The sequence below is a fragment of the Pelodiscus sinensis genome, chromosome 6, assembly GCF_052426305.1.
Source record: "Pelodiscus sinensis isolate ZL-2025 chromosome 6, ASM5242630v1, whole genome shotgun sequence".
Lineage (NCBI taxonomy): Eukaryota > Metazoa > Chordata > Testudines > Trionychidae > Pelodiscus > Pelodiscus sinensis.
In genome coordinates, this window is record NC_143057.1 from 1,145,503 (window position 1) to 1,162,240 (window position 16,738).

A 16,738-nucleotide genomic window follows, 5' to 3' on the forward strand; every position below is an offset into this window, starting at 1 on the left:
GACATGTACAAGGCGACTTCTGAAGACTCCCCAATGTGCATTTTGGAACAGCAGCAGAATTTCCGTAAGTGCTCTAACTCTTTCCTGCCTTTTAATGGCTTACATTACAATTGTGTGCAACACTACCCCCCCAAACAGAGATTTCTGTAGGTAGAGTTGAATTAAAATAGCCATTTGATCGAAACCACTGTGATTAAGAACAGTCTAATGCTCGGCAATAACTAACTAGCAATCGAGGGACAAAACTGGCAGGCTGGCAGCTAAGCTGAGAGCTTCCGATCTGGTGCAGCAGGAACAGCAGCACAGTGCTTAACCTGGAAGCACATGGAATCTACAACCCCATTCACCCTTTCGCCGCCGATTGCCGACAGTCTGAAACAGGGATACTTTCCCTCGGGAACTGGAACAAGACCAACATTAATGTTAATTACGCATTTCTAGGTACTCTAACTCTGAGCAGATTGAGCACCGATTAAGATGCTAGTGCCAGGCATTTATATGTGGGAATACTTGTGGGATCTAAGAGCCTGTCGCAATACAATACAGAGCTTTTAAGTAAGCATCTACTTACTTATTTTCCACTTTAGCAGCATACAGATTGTTCTTCTTAACAGCAATGGGTCTCTCCTCTGCCATGCTGTAGTACAGAATCATTTCTTCCATGAGGACTTCTAGGTTGTGTATCTCTTGCCAAGGCTGGATGACAAAGTGACCAGGGTGGCAGGCCACTGAAACGTAGACATCCATGTGCTCTCCAGGTTTCGGCAAGGGTAGAAGAGGTGGCATGTCAACAGTAGGCACCCCGCTGCTGGGTTCTGCAGTAGGCTTGACTGACCCCTGGGGGCTCTTCTTGAGGCCCAGGCCAATTAATTCGGGAGAAAGGATAGCATCACTTCTCTCTTTGGTAGGACTAGCTCCACAGGGAGCAACGCTCAGGAAGACATCCTTCTGATGCTTCCACAAGTCTGCACTAGTGATCTGTCGATTGATGCTCCGATCAGGGTCTGGGAAGTTCTTGGGCGTAAACAAGTAGATATGTGCAATTCCCTTTGAGTCATCCAGTTTAACTACCTTTAAAGAGATGAAATCAAGTAAATGCCTATTAAATGCTTTTGCATCTTCAATTTTGTAAAAACAAAATTAAGCCTTTTACGAGAAAAGATGAACAGTAATCTACTTCGAAATACAAATATTTTCAAAGACTTGACACAAATAGTTTACTGCTAAGGTGCAAAATAAGTGGACAAAGGTATTCCCAGTGGCTGAGAATAACACGCACAGCACACCACTCAATCTGGAAGAGTCATAGCAATGACATAGTTGGGGTTGAGATCCATTCTGCACTTACTGCAAGAGTTCAATCTACTGAGTTTCGTATGGAAAGGGCATATGTGCCCCCAAATGTACAGGACAATCTCAGTTCAGAATTTTCAAGTAAATCTGTTAGTTTGACTTCTAAACAATTAAGAGTTGATATTAAAAGTCTCATTTTGAGTCAGTTTTTCGGATCCCTCACCTAAAAGCCAGGAAGTCAGAAGTGTGTAATTACACTAGCATCTAATCACGCTACTACTCATTACATTACAAGTGAATCCTTACATGCAACGGCCGAACAGAGAACACGTTAGGTGCTGACTGTAATCATCCTCCGATAAGGTATGTGGAAGCCTCTCTGAACAGGTATGGGGAGGAATGATTTTACATTGTCACCTGTCCCCCCCTCCATTCCCAGTACTGTTCCCTGAATTCAAACAGGAGGTTGTCAGTATACAGGGATGCACTTTTGCTACCTTTTCAGCATTTGTATTGATATCATTGACAAAGGAAAGAGGGAGGGGAATCTTGTCTGCTTGTGGTGGTGTTGGAATGCTGGCATCCCTCCTAGTCAGGAGCGGTTTGAGGCCGGCTGCAGCAGCTGATGCCCCAGACAGAAGGCGCAATCGGCGTCCCCACCTGCAGGGCCATCAATGGCCACGATGTCATCGGGTGTCCGGGCCAGCAGTGCCCTAGGCAACTGCCTAGTCTGTCTAGGCTCACGGGCCGCCCCTGCTCCTAGTGCAGAATTAAAGCTATGCTGTTCCCGGAGACATGGTGGCTGTGCATCTGTGTAGCAGAGTAGAAGGCCCACACTGTTGTCTGAACTTTTCAGGCTTTTCGTTAGTTAAGACTGAGTGTGTTCAACTTACCTAATACACAAACAGGGGGAGGAGCAGGATCCCATAACACGATATAACCACATAGCGCAACTTCATATCAAAGACTTCAGGAAAATTAGTAAATTTGTATGATTACCAGAAGTCCAAAGAATGCTGTAAAACTGAATTATTAAAAGCTGCTTTTTCCATTCATTCGGATTTAGTGCAAAAAATGCAACCACTGCACTGTGAATCTATGCATCTTTCCTGCTTTAAATTAGGTGGCATTAGAAATAGTTTACTGAGTTTCAAGTATTTGCGCTATTTACATTTACCTTAATGCTGCAATCAGGACAGTTTAACACTGTATCTCTCAGCCACAATACGGCATCTGGAGTCCACATGCCAATGTTAAGGGGAAGATCTGCTAAACAGCACTTTGTAGCCTGAAAGACATGAGTATATCAATGACAACTGAATTACATGGCACTTTTCCACACAAGATGATGATGTACTATTCAAGTGTGCCTGCATGGAAACTAGGTAGTTTCTTACAAGCTTAAACTGAGATGAATTAGTAGGATATGGTATTAGGAGAGTGAAATAAGTCACTCCAGCCACTAAGAATGCAGCAGTCTGCAGAATAGAGTCCCCTTACGTGTACAGTAAGATTACTGCTACAGCCTTGTACTGTTAGCACACAGGAACACAATCCGTATTTGTTTAAAACTGCACATTATAAAAAGTTAGCACACACATTGTAAAATTAACTCTAAGGCTAGCTCTATGCTGTGCTGAAGTGTGGTCTACAAGGTGTGTGCGAGGTGTAGAGGCCAAACCAAAGGGTTTCATGCCAACTGCCCTGTGTGGATGTTCCTCGCACAAATTAAAAGGTATCCAAGTTCATATTAACGTAGCCCAGTGTGAAAGAACGAGGTTAACATGAACTCAGGTTCCTTTCAGTGTGCACCAGCAGTGTTCAAAAGAGGCAGTTAGCATGCAACACTTCAGCATGCTTTGCAATTCACATTCCCCGTAGGCCACAGCAGAGAACAGACAAGCTTGAAGTAATTTAAACCTGCAAATCATTGCAGAGCAGCTCTAAAATGAGCAAGACTCAAACGCAGCCAAGAGAGGTATGGAGGCAATCAGCTTTATTTAAAAGTTTGTGTGTACCTGGGGTGGTACTGTGATTATTTCTCTCAGGAATTGTGATGGAATCTCTCGAAGCTCTGATACTTTTACGGATGCAACTGTTCCAGTATCCATGAATTGCACATCGAGTGCACGACTACTGTGAACACTTGTTATCTGAAATGGGAATGAAGTGGTAAGGAAAACTAGACATTAGCAAGAGCTCACAACAGTACATTTAAAAAGCAAATTCATGTTTTATGGACACTGAAGAAGATATGTTGTCAGTACATTTTATTTTTGATTTTATGATGCTATGCTTGTGAAATGAAATACAGGCTGAACTGCTCTAGTCCAGTGTTTCTCAACCAGTGGTACGAGTACCCTTAGGGGTACTCAAGAGAAGTCGGGGGGTAGTCAACAACTGAAATTTGTTTTATTTTTGTTTTAAGTTTTACAGTGCTTTATTATTTGTGTACTTTTTACACCCAAAAATTTCATCACCTGCCAGGCTACGATTAAGTGGTTTAAACAAATGTGTTGCAATGGTAGAAAAAAAATGGTGTCTGAAAACTCTAGGTACTGGTGATACTTTTTTTTTGGGGGGGGGGGGGGAGAGTAAAAGGGGTACTTTATAAAAAAAAGGTTGAGAAACACTGATCTAGTCCCGCAATATCCATGGTTCAGCATGTTTTCAGTGAGCCAGATGTCCACTGATCATGGATGTGGCTAAGTTTCCCACGGTCGCATAAAGTTTATTTACAGCTACTAGTCCTGGCTCTCAGTGTTTGGTGCTGTTATTTAGCTCTGATTGACCCCTCACTGTCTCCTCAGAACTGGGTAAGCAGTAGAAATGTTGGAAATGCTGGTGGACAATATTGACCTCCAGTCCTGAGGGTGCTGGACTAGAGGTTCAACCTGTATATTAAATGACAACACAAATGCATTAGGTTCCCATCAGATAGTAAAAGATCACATATCTGTGTTTACTATTGGAGTATGTAGCCTACGTAAAGTGACCACACACGCCATAATCAGCGTCAGATTATCTAGATTTTAGCCAACTGCTGGCCCTGCAAACATAGCAGCTTGTTTGTGGGAAATGACTTGAACATGGTGGCTATTCTTTGGACATATGAAAGTTGGTTTAGGGAAACCCCTTGTTTCTTACCTCGACACGTGCCCATTTTCCTTTACAATGGAACAAGCAGATTTTGCCACAGAAAGGAAGTGAGATGTAATATTCAGATGCCTGCTGCAATAAAGAAAGGCAAATAATAAGTGGATTTACATGAAAGCCTGAGGGACAGCGGTCACCCTGCCAGAGAGTGAAAGTGGAACAGAGCTTTGGTTTGGGAGCCAGAAGCAATCAGTGCCATCTATGGTGTTTGTTTCAAGGAAAACCCAGCTCTTTATTCTCCCTTTCTGTTAAACGGGGAAGTGCTGGTGGAAGGTGGGGCATCTTGATTGGTTATATGAGCAGGAAACACCTATTGGGTTGGTTGGAAACAGTTTTTACCCAAGAGGCGCATATAAGTGACAGGCCAAGAGCAGAGACTGCTACAAGAAATGGCTTGCAAAAGTTTCAGCAAACAAACAAACATTCAAGATTAGAATGCCAAGTATCGGCAATATCCCGAGCCAGAAGGGATGACCATGAAAGCTCTTCTCATTTCCATCTCAGCCCAATGCCTATTTGAAAACAGACGTAACCCACATGCTTTATAATGCATTTGGCTTTCTGGCAGAAAAAGGAATAATGGATTTTGGTCTGACTACTCTGTCTGTAACCTGCAAAGTGGAGGACAGAGGGACTTAGAGGACCGGACACACCGGCTGTGTCTAGACTGCGTCCCTTTTCCGTAAAAGGGATGCAAATTAAACACATCGCAGTTGCAAATGAAGTGGGGATTTAAATCTCCCCCGCTTCATTTGCATAAACATGGCTGCCGCTTTTTTTCGGCACGGAGCTTTGCCGGAAAAAAGCGCCAGTCTAGACGCGGATCTTTTGGAAAATAAAGCCTTTTCCGAAAGATCCCTTATTCCTTATTTTAAGAGGAATAAGGGATCTTTCGGAAAAGGCTTTATTTTCTGAAAGATTCCCGTCTAGACTGGCGCTTTTTTCCAGCAAAGCTCCAAGCCAGAAAAAAGTGGCAGCCATGTTTATGCAAATGAAGCGGGGGAGATTTAAATCCCCACTTCATTTGCAATTGCGATGTGTTTAATTTGCATCCCTTTTACGGAAAAGGGACGCAGTCTAGACACAGCCACCCAGAACAATGTGTGGCATCTGTTACACATGCTCACTCATTTTGTAAAGAAGTTGTTTGCACTTAGGGCAAGCAGCCTTGAAGATCCCATGCTATTTATCATCTGATAGTGAGGCCAGATTCCCAGGGGAAAAGTTATAAATACAGGAGGTAAAGAAATACAGGAGGTAAGCCCTGTGGACTTAATGGCTAATCTATACAGGACCAGATATGCCTACGGCTAGGGCTGGGTCCCTATTCCTGGACACAGGTGAGCGCTATTCCAGCTTTCCTTATTAAGGAAGCTCTCTGCTAACGTAACATTTGGCTCCACTGTAGTGTTTTTACGGACCTACAGGGAGTATCTGGGTAGGGAGAATGTGTCATCCCTAGTGCCTATGGAACTTACATTTAGCTATTAACTAACCGAGTTAACGGCAGTCTTGCTCTAGGTAGAGAGAGATGAGGGCAGAGCTCAGCGAGGTGATGGTTTGGATTCGGCTCATGGGGAAAAGCACTACAGAAGGAGAGTTCTAGCGATCCTGAGCCCATAGATACACTGATCTCAATATCTGTAGTGGGATGTCCATGCGGACTACAGATTTCACTCGCCAACAAGTGAGCCAGTCAACCATTAACCCAAGGGTTGGGATGCTGCCAGTTGGTAGGATTCTCAGATCTCTGTTTACTGACAAGGCTCCAAAAAGAGTTTTGGCTGCAACTCTTGTTTTTTTTCCTGTTTTTCAAGCATAGAAGAGTAAAGATGACACCATGCGGGTTTTACCCACAGAAGCTTATGCCTTAATAAATACATCTCTATAGGTGCCACAGGACTTCTCACTGTTTTTACTATATATTGCAGTTGCTCTATAAAGACCAAAAAAGGTCACCTGAGAGAACATTATAGCATTTGTGTGCGCTAACATACACACATGTAAATGTGATGTTAAAACCTTGCATTTAAATATATAATAGCAACAAAGTGGGAAAATCTGTATAAGAGATACAAGAACATTTTCTACATACAATTTACTAGCTTTTGTTTAAGAAGTTAGTCATACTTATTCCACCTTGAATATTTTAAATAGAAAGGCGGAGTAAAAATATCTAAATAAATCAATAAATTATTCCAAAGACTATTTACAACATTTGTGTTTATTAAATGTTTTGCTAAGAAATTGTATGGTATGTTGAAACTGGCTGGGAACAGTTATTAACAGCTACATTCTGGGTTTTACATAACCCTGATGTTTAACACGAATGCTGTCTGAAAAGTCCTGAAAGACCGAATTCCTGCTCTGTGCCTCTGAAGAGTTAAGCTGAGGTGCAGGAGTATAAGACAGACAAAAATATTACCTCAGCGTCTCCCTTCTCACTACACACCTTGTAATGGAAGTAGTCCTCCAGCTTTTGCAAGATTTCACAGAGTTTGGCTAGGCCCTTCGACGGCACCTGGCAATATAGGGTTCCATCAGAGCAGACGTTGGTTACTCTAACATTTGCATATAAAGCATCTGCCTGCAACAAAATATTTGAAGGAAGAAATGTAACAAGTTGTTGGTACTGTGCTCCTCTCTCAGGACTTAGCACTTCAGATACTAGTGGCACAAGTTTTAGACCCTAAATAAAGTCGTACCTGAAGGCGCAGTTCCAGTGATTTGTCACACAAGGCCTTCAAACAGGCGACGTTGATATTTATATCATCCTCTCCCGAGGTGTCGTAGAGAACCACCAGTGGAATATCACTCTTTTCTAGCATTTCCACAGCAAATATCTTGCCGCAGGTTTGAGATTCAACAACTTTCACTAACACAGGATCATCACAAAAGACTTCCAGTCCTGAGAAACAAACAGATCACAATTTCCACACATTGTCCTTAGAGCTTTCCACAGGGAATATACTAACTCAGACTGTATTTTGGACATCATCAATGCCAAGAATCAGAGCACAACTTACATACATTTATTCTATTTACAGAGAGACCTCCCCCTAATTTTCTGTCACATTTCTTCTTTAGTGTATTTTTCCCCCTAAATGCTTTTATATCATATGCTTTCAAGACAAGAAAAGAGACTACATAAAGGAAAACAGTATGCCAAAGTACAAATATTCTCCCTGGCCACCCATGGCCATTTCCTTATACAAAGATCATAATGCAAGTTATAGTAGGTTTGAAGTGTTCATTGCTCTATAAAAAGGGAGCACAGACCTGGAGCTCTCACTGTGCAAGACAAGACTGGCTACGGGTAGTCCATGACAGAATCCCTGAGGAATGGAGGTGTTTACACTGTCTGCATTTTCTGGACTTTGGGAATCTTGGAAGAAATGGAACTGTTGTGACACTTTGGAGGTTAGGAGAACAGTGGGAGACAAGAACCAAAGCACAGGCAGAACCACGGCCATCCCACAGACGGGTGCTGGGAAGAGTTTACTGTAATTTAGGACACAGACAGGCACAATGATCTTGTGGGAAAGGCAATAGGCTGGGATTCATAACTGGATTAAATGTGGAGGTCCGCCACAGGCATGCATCACCTGGATCAGATCAGACATACAGACCTAAATAAGTGACTAATGGTGCAGACCTCACCTAGTAGAATTGATCACGAATTGTTCCAAAAGATTTTTCTGAATGAAATTCCCCCACCCCAGAACATCCAACTCCTCGGTGGTTAAGGACACAGTTGGATGTGGAAAACCCAGGTTCTAGTTCTCACCAGTCAGCCTAAGCTATGCTATTGGCCATTTGGGGAGACAGAACCCCCCCTCCCCCCCACCACCCATACTGTAGCTGCCTTTTACCACCCATACCACAAATTCAACCAGTTCCTGTTTTTTCTCGCCCATACTGGAAAAAGAATAAATGCCAAAACCTCCACACTTTTTCTATACCTGAAAAAATGGTAAGTTACCGTCTCAAAAGTGGCTTTAGACTCACTGCACCTGTCCGTTACACTACAGGCATACCCTGTTCACTGTGGCTGAAATGTTTTCCTTAGTGGTATGCATAAGGGGGGGCCACACCCTCACACAAACGGCTTGTGCTCTGGAGTGATGGCACACAGCTCAAACCACCCCTTCCCCTAGTTCCTTTGCCCAGGAAGTCAATGGCAGACTGATGTGTCTGAGCAGCTCAAGAACAGACATATCTAACATCTCAGCACAGTGATGAGAAGGTCAAGTAACCCTTCTTTCTCCAAGGGCCTCCATGTGTCCACTACACCGTTGTCTCTCGCAAGCAGCAGGGCTTGGAGTCGAGTTGGAAGACAGACTGAAGGACTGCTTTCCCTACACACGTGTCCTCCCTTGATGTACCAGACAGCGGCCCGGTGAATGAACGAAGGGAAGATCATGTTGCTGGCTTGCAAATATCCATAACTGGTGTGACCCCCACATCATGCCTTCCTTTCTCCTTGCCTGTTTGCCTGTCTTATCTACTAGGCTGCAAGCTCTCTGGGACAGGGACTTGTACCCATATCATGCACTGATACAGTGGGCTCCACACTCAGAGGAACAGGGAGACCTGCCCACCAACATAAATAAGTTGTAAAAAGCAAGCGTAATAAAAGGAGGAAGGAAGGGAGGGAGGATTAAAAATAAAATACTCAGAAAGCCAGAGAAACTTCAGCTGATCTCCTTAGTCTTAAATCAAGCTTTTCCCATGCAAAATACATACAAGATCCTTCTAGAATCAAGAAAACAAAATGTATTGTGTTCTCATAAAACAAAAGCCTTTTGAAACAATCAAGTTTCAGAACCTAGCCAAAATAACAGATCCAATTACTGTTTTTAAGTTAATCCAATTTCTCCCTATTTACCTTCATTTCCCAGGTTTCTCTGAGGTAGGCAGTGAAGATTTTGGGGGGAGAAGGGGTGAGGATTCTACTGCCCCCACCTCTTAAGTTACATGCAAAGTTATGCTACTAGATGTTCAATAATACTTCTCAAAGTTCTTACCTGCTAGTTTACATTTTGCAGCTTGGAATGGAAGCGAATAGAAATGTCTACCTAATTTGTACACTTTGTTGTTTTCAATAATCTCGCTGAAGCCATAATCAACATAGCATACCTAACGAATGAAAGGGAAAGACATTTTTCCTATTAGAAGTATATAATATTATTTTCATGTGTTATCTAAACAGGACTACTCAACACATGGCCCATGGGCTACAAGCGGCCCACAGCCTGTATGTTTGCAGCCTGCAGTGCTGTTTGGGGTTTACACAGGGCTTAACACAGCCCACAGGTGCAAGCCAGTGCAGTTAGGTATAAGGTGAAGAGAAGCCAGAGGTAGATTAGTTGCCACTGCCCTTCTAGTTTTTCTGCAGCTGACACTAAAGCCTTGGAATACTGGACAGATTCCCCTAACTCATGACTTCCAAAAAAGTGTGAGTCCCATTCAGCTGGGAACAGGTACTTAAAATTGTGCATGTCAACTAGCCTAATCTGTGAAACAGTAGTATCAGAAATGTATTGAGCAGATTAGTGGAAGTACGTCATGCTGACTAGGGAAGTGAAGACTGAAAAAAATAAAACCTACAATTCAGAGTTAATTAGTATAATTATAAAGTGACAGGAGACATGAAGGACTTGAAGTGTTTCTTAAAACCTCTTCCAGTTCAGCCACGTTCTAATTCTCTAAAAGTAGAACCACCAAAAATACAACTGTGGCTATAGAGAATACAGAATGAGAAACTGCAGCAGCGTGAGTTCAGTATCTACTGGCATTTACATTCTACATCTGGAAGATGGAGACGCTACGTCCAAATCTCATAAGGATGCACAGCATGCATCTGGTGGCATATTAGAGATGCTAATGAATGCAGAAAAACCTATAATAAAAAAATAAGGAAAAATGCAATAGACCATTTAGTTTAGCTCCAGTGCTACCATTATTTTTAAAAACCACACACGTACTTTTTTTATGTAACAAAGTGACAAAGCAATTTCTTACTGAGTACTGCAGTGAGAGTCTGCTATGATAAGTGTACAGCTATTACCTGTATTATTATTTATACTACTTTTTCCACAAAAAGTTGCTTGCCTTGATTCTGTTGTCTTCCATTGAAATTATTTGCGCACGCAACCAGGCATCTTCTTCAGCATAAACAGCAACAAGCTGTCCAATGCTTACAGACTGCATTAGCAATGCTGTGGGATTCTGACTATAATAGTCTTTCATCTCATCTTCCATTAGTTCCTGAGCAGCAGAATAGTCTTTGCCCACATACCTACAGCAAGGGGTAAACAAACACCCCAAAGGGTAAGCACAGCAATAGGAAAGTTGAACAGATGCAAAATCAAAACAGAAAAGCATCGTGTTGATATTTAGGCAAATCAGTATCTGAACTTCTCTCAAAAAACTGGGAAACAGAAACATTTAGTTTTTACCGAAGTGATGAATTACAACTATCTGAAGCTAGGCAAGGGTCTAAAAATCCCATAAAACTGGTTAAGACAAGTTAGATTGATTGTAAATATCCAAAAGAAAAAACTGCTTCTGGATTATTCCACTATTTTAAGAGATTGTATTGCACTCTTTGGAACCTGAACTTAAGTTTTAAAGGATTCTGCACATTCATGGAAATATTAGTTGGATCGTTTCACCAAGGTTAAACTTTATGCAAAGGAAATTTCCACATATGAAGCTCAGAGAAACTAAAGCAGTTTTAGGCATTAACGTGTCAGACCATCTGTTGCAGTATCTCTTTTGGAGCTCTAGATTTCAGCCCTGGACAATTTGCTTCCCAGAACAATCCATTCTTCACACTCTGATTCAGATCTCTCCAATTCCCCCTCCATCCATTTCCCTTGGCTGAGACTTGTGGAAAAAGTGAAGTTATTTTCTTTAACTGTATTTAACTCTAACCCTTTATTCTTTATCATTTATATGCCAGTCCAGCTGTTACTATGCAATCAACTGTCATGCTGCTTCCTTTCACATGTCAGTGAAACCCTACCTGTGCCAATGCAGTACTGAAATCTAGCAGATGGGCTCCTGAAGCAGTCCATCTATAAAGGCGAAGTTTTATATAAAATCCAAACCAAGGGAGGTAGCGTGTCAGTTTTATTGACAAGATATTGAAAAAGCCATACGATCATTCAGGAAATTCTTATTTCAGTCGTTTCTGGCAACCTTCAAGCATCTTATTTTAACAGAGCATTAAATGATTTTGTTGCCTCTAAAGGGCAAACAAAAACTTTAAAAGTCAGATACAATAGGAAGGTGACATCTGAACAGTATGGTGAAGAGTAAGGTAGTTTGAAAACCCTACTTTCCACAAGCAGCGGAACAGTCTTAGCCCTTCTTTGCTTCTCACTCTAAACAGTGATGTTCAAACTTTTTTCGCAGACCACATGAAAACTGCTGAGGGTCCAAGCGGCCCATGCAATGAACTTTCCAGATTTTGTTTGTACCATTAGCTAACTACTGGATAAAAGTGCTACAAACCCCTCTCCTACAATAAACTTTTTTTGTTCTACAACTAAAAGCACAAGGTCACATTTTACTCTTAGTAGAGATCTCACATGTGCAGCCACCCAGGCACAAACCTTAGCGGGAACTATCTGCAGACCACCTGAATGGAGCTTGCACTGATGGACCACAGTTGGAAAACCTCTGGTTTAAAGCTTACCCTAAGAAGCATCCATTCAATGAATCTTCACTCAGATTAATTCTGTACAATTTTACATTAGCAAACTAAATATTTGCCTAATATTTTAAATGTGTTAGTACTGTTAATAACTATCAGAACCCTTTAATCCAGTTTTCTATTGTTCTATTTTATTTTGTAAAATAGCTTTTTGGGAGCAAAGTAGAAAGGAAGTTGATTGTGCAGAACGATGTCTGGATTTTAGAAAAATGGAGAAACTGAGAGAAAGACTTGCCTAATAACAACTTCATTAGTGTTGTCCAGTTCTACTACTAATACGGATGGAGATGCTTCTGCTGGAATGATTAAAGGAGGGACCATTGTCTCTTCTGGACTTTGCTCTTTGGTCTTTTCTATTAACTGAGAGCTCTCTTGCTCAACCCTTAACTTCAAATCTTCATGGATACGGATGCTATGCGTGGTATTCAAATTCTCATCAATGCACTTCTGTGGTTTAGCATAGAGGATTGCCTTCTTAGGGCTGTCACTTATCTGGTTGACAGTACATACATCAGATAATAAGTCAAGATTATTCAAAGCATCCTCAGGAAATTTTACTTTGTATGTGTCTTCATACACCTTGGGAAGTGCATTAGCCCAAAGACCGTTGGAATACTTAAGCAAAATTTCTGCAACTTTCTGTTTGAAGTCTTTATTTAGTAAAGCTGATTTGGTCTCCGTAGCTGGCTTTAACAAAGGATCTGCTTTTGAAGAAGTAAGGTTCTGAGATGTTCTTTCATGGTCTATGCCACTCTTCACTAACTGCTGCATTTTCTTAGCAGGATAAAGGAGTACATCGGTATGCCCACCAGTGCACACTTTTTCCACCTTGAAAAAAGGAAAGCACAGAGAGATATTTGTTAGTAATCTTGATATTTTAAGAATATAAAATACATTGCTGTTCAGCCTTAGGAAGATATCCACAGGGATTTAAACACAAGCTATTTTATTGGGTGTGTGCAGTGACTTCCCTTAACATCCCCTTTTCCCTTTACAGGGAGCATTGACTAGGAAAACAGGACACAGCCCTCCCAAAGTGAACTCTGGATCTACTTATTACATTCAGAGGTGCTTAGAGGTAAGTTTCTTTTACCACCCTTGTGATGGGCAGATCATCATCCAATTAATCCTAAACTGATCTTCCTACTCATTCTGCCTGACAGAAAAAAATCAGCACTGATCCGGCCCCCTCGCTGGCAGTTTTAGCAGAGATAAGGATCAACTCAAGAATGAGATTGCTCCCCTGTTCAAGAATAGCCATATTCTTGGACTGACTCACTACATCAATGATAGCACCTTTGGAGACCTGTCAAATCTACAGAGACGGATCTCAAAACCTCAAAGATGCATGAATAGCAGTGTGGTGAGCGACACACGAGAAGTCATTCTTCCGCTCTACTCTGCACTGGTTAGGCCTCAGTTGGAGTATTGTGTCCAGTTCTGGGCATCACATTTCAAGAAAGATGTAGAGAAACTGGAGCAGGTCCAGAGAAGAGCAACAAGAATGATTAAAGGTCTAGAGAACATAAGCTATGAAGGAAGACTGAAGAACTGGGCTTGTTCAGTTTGGAAAAGAGAAGACAGAGGGGACATGATAGCAGTTTTCAGGTATCAAAAGGGTGTTATAAGGAGGAGGAAGAAACATTGTTCATCTTGGCCTCTGAGGACAGGACAAGCAGCAATGGGCTTAAACTGCAGCAAGGGAGGTTTAGGTTGGACAACAGGAAAAAGTTCCTAACTGTCAGGGTGGTTAAAGACTGGAATAAGTTGCCGAGGGGAGGTTGTGGAATCTCCATCCCTGGAGATACTTAAGAGCAGGTTGAACAGACACCCATCTGGGACGGTCTAGAAGGTGCTTGGTCCCATGAGGGCAGTGGACTGAACTTGATGATCTCTTGAGGTCCTTTCCAGCTCTAGTGTTCTATGATTTCCAGGCAGCTCCAGGGACTATGAAGTTTGTCCATTAGTGACCTCTGCACTTTGCATGAGGCCCCAAACCCCTGGACAGTGGAAGAACATTAAAATATCCCAAGCCCCCATTGATAAGAAATTTGGCAGTACACTTGAGATTAGAGGCCTCTGGTGAGGGTCTACTCTGGAGACTGACTGCTGCCACAAGGAAGGGAGGCCCTACTGTGGAATAGCTCATTTTCAGATGCAGAGAGATGCACTATGCAGGAAGGGACTGTCCAGCCCAGAAAGCCACCCTATTACTGAGCATAATGGTCTTTAAGACAAAGAAAAGCAGGAATGTAGGAAGAAAAGCAAGAGAAGAGATGGAAATGTGAACAAGACAGAGGAAGCAGAGAGAAGATAGAACTGTAGACAAAAAAAACCAGACGAACACCACATGCCGAGAGAGTAACGTCAGGGATTTAATGAGACATGAAAACACCCATTTGGCTGAAACAGAGCTAAATTCAAAACAAAGATTCAAACACAACCGCGAAGCATTGCTATGCATAGCGCTTTCTACAGACTCCCACTTGAAGAACCCACCATTAAAAAAAAAGTGACAGAAAGGTCCAATTCATAATGGCTGTTGTAAGCATGGAAGAGTGACCATGCTGTCACTGCACACTTCCTCTCCTGAATGCTGAGACTCAAGCAGCCCAAGAGCCAGCAGTTCTCCCCTTGCAGAGCATGTCTCTGGAAGTAGCTTGCCCATTTCTGTGAGCACCATTTTAAGCACAGTGGTCTTAGAGGCCATTTTCTTTACACTTGAAGTGCCAGGGAGGTTTGTGCTTCAATTGGAAGAATGAGGAGAATTCACATTCTTTGGAGCTCTTCTCCCATTCCGGAGTCAGGAAGAAAGGAGAGTGGATGGAATAAGTCACAATGAAACTAAATGCGATCTTTAAAAATGAATGTGATGCAGGGTTTTAGGACCTTATGAATGCTTTTGAGGCAGTGGCTGTGACGGCATCTTCAGCAACAGGGAATTGGAGAAAATATGAAGAGCCATCTGTAATCTGAATAAGGTGGTGTGAACACAACAACTAACTTCAGTGTTTCCATCAAGAATGCTGATTTTTTTAATGTAAAGTCTGCTCATTCCTTTATTTGGTTTTGTTTGAATGATGGATCCCAAGACTCTTGTGGACTATGGGAAACTATACCTTCTAGATTCACTAGTGTGGCACTGACCTCGAGGACTGCACTGTTGGGCTGTAAAGCCTAGGAATGAGAAACAGATAGAAAATACTTATATCAAAGCTTCTCAAAAGGTACTTATCTAGCAGTGCTATAAGCTGGGCAGAACCCTTAGAGCAGATGTGCAGAGGCAATATACTAAAACCCCTACACTTACTAGCAAATAGCATCTCTTCTAGCATACAAGATTCTTCTTATACATATATAATTGAGATAGCGTACAGGTGTGTATCTCTGGTTCTTTAAATACCTTGCCTCCATAGATCCCATGTTATAATACGCACACACCTCTGGAGGCTGCTTTGTCAGCCTTCTAAAAAGATCATATTTATTAATGTGGTCTCCTCATTCTAGCAAAGAAAGATATAACAAAATCCAATGGCTGGAAACTGAAGCTAGACAAATTCAGATGGGAAATGGTGCAAATGTTTAACTGTGAATGCAACTAACCAATGGAACAACTTTCCAAGGGCATATCCTCCATCAGTGACAAATTTTAAATCAAGACTGGAAGTGTTTCTACAAGATCTGTTCTAGGAATTATTGTAGGGAAGTTGCCTGGCCTGCGTTATGCAGGTCAGACTAGATGATCATGACAGTCCCTCTGGGGCTCAGAATTAGAAAAGCAATAACATCTCATGCTTGAGAACCCCTTTGAAGAACAGTATTTTCAGGCCTGCAGGTATCAGACTGAGCACATCCTAAGCAGTCCCTGGCTCCTCTCAACCTGTTCAAATATCTATTACAAAGTCCCAATTTGGAAAGAAGGCCCGGAGAGCTGCATATGTATGTTTTTATACTAATCTTCATTTGAGAATGAATTCTAAAGAGTCACATTCAACTTACCACAATACCAGAAAAGGACAATAGAGAAGTACCCACCGAAGTGTTGAAGAACATTTCTCCCACATTAGATGCCCAATCAAGAATTACATTTCACAAGTAGAATTGCAAGTTCCATTTTACGTCACAAAGGGCAACACTCCATTAAGCATACTTCGGAATGGAATCCATAAGGCCTCTCAAAGAGGAGCCCCAGTTCTATTGTAGCAAGTCTGAAACGCAAGGTCTAGTCCATTTAAACCGGAGTTAATTTTCATCTCCAAAAACTACAGCGAGCCTAGCTTTACAAGACATTTGTCCCCTTTCCTAAACAGAAATCTAAGCTCTTTATTCAACATGTTTTCACAAGTCTCCAACTTCAAGAGACTGAGGAATGAAAGTTGATGTGTAACTGGATTAAATCAACATTACCCAACTCTTTTCCAGACAAAATGTTTTGTGACTCCCTAAAACCCCTCCCCTTTCCCAGCAGATCCATCTCTGAATGTCAGCAGGAAGTTTGGGTTCTTTTAACTATTCATTTCTGCAAGCAATTTTGACTATAAAGGTTCAACATTTTAAGCTACACTA

General features: G+C 41.9%; 1 protein-coding gene across 3 annotated transcripts in view; it reads right to left on the reverse strand.

Annotated features, from left to right (window-relative positions):
* The window catches only part of TDRD7 (tudor domain containing 7), a 54,042-nt gene that overhangs the window by 7,465 nt on the left and 29,839 nt on the right, over nt 1-16,738 (reverse strand). For 2 of the 3 annotated variants that reach the window (XM_089779123.1, XM_025186138.3), the window contains 9 exons: nt 12,408-13,000; nt 10,564-10,750; nt 9,477-9,588; nt 7,155-7,357; nt 6,902-7,036; nt 4,441-4,524; nt 3,312-3,446; nt 2,471-2,581; nt 572-1,071 (listed from right to left, as the gene is read on the reverse strand). In XM_089779123.1, the coding sequence (XP_089635249.1) occupies nt 572-1,071; nt 2,471-2,581; nt 3,312-3,446; nt 4,441-4,524; nt 6,902-7,036; nt 7,155-7,357; nt 9,477-9,588; nt 10,564-10,750; nt 12,408-13,000 (2,060 nt within the window). The remainder of the gene's footprint in view (nt 1-571; nt 1,072-2,470; nt 2,582-3,311; nt 3,447-4,440; nt 4,525-6,901; nt 7,037-7,154; nt 7,358-9,476; nt 9,589-10,563; nt 10,751-12,407; nt 13,001-16,738) is intronic. The other variant, XM_089779124.1, reaches the window with a different exon arrangement.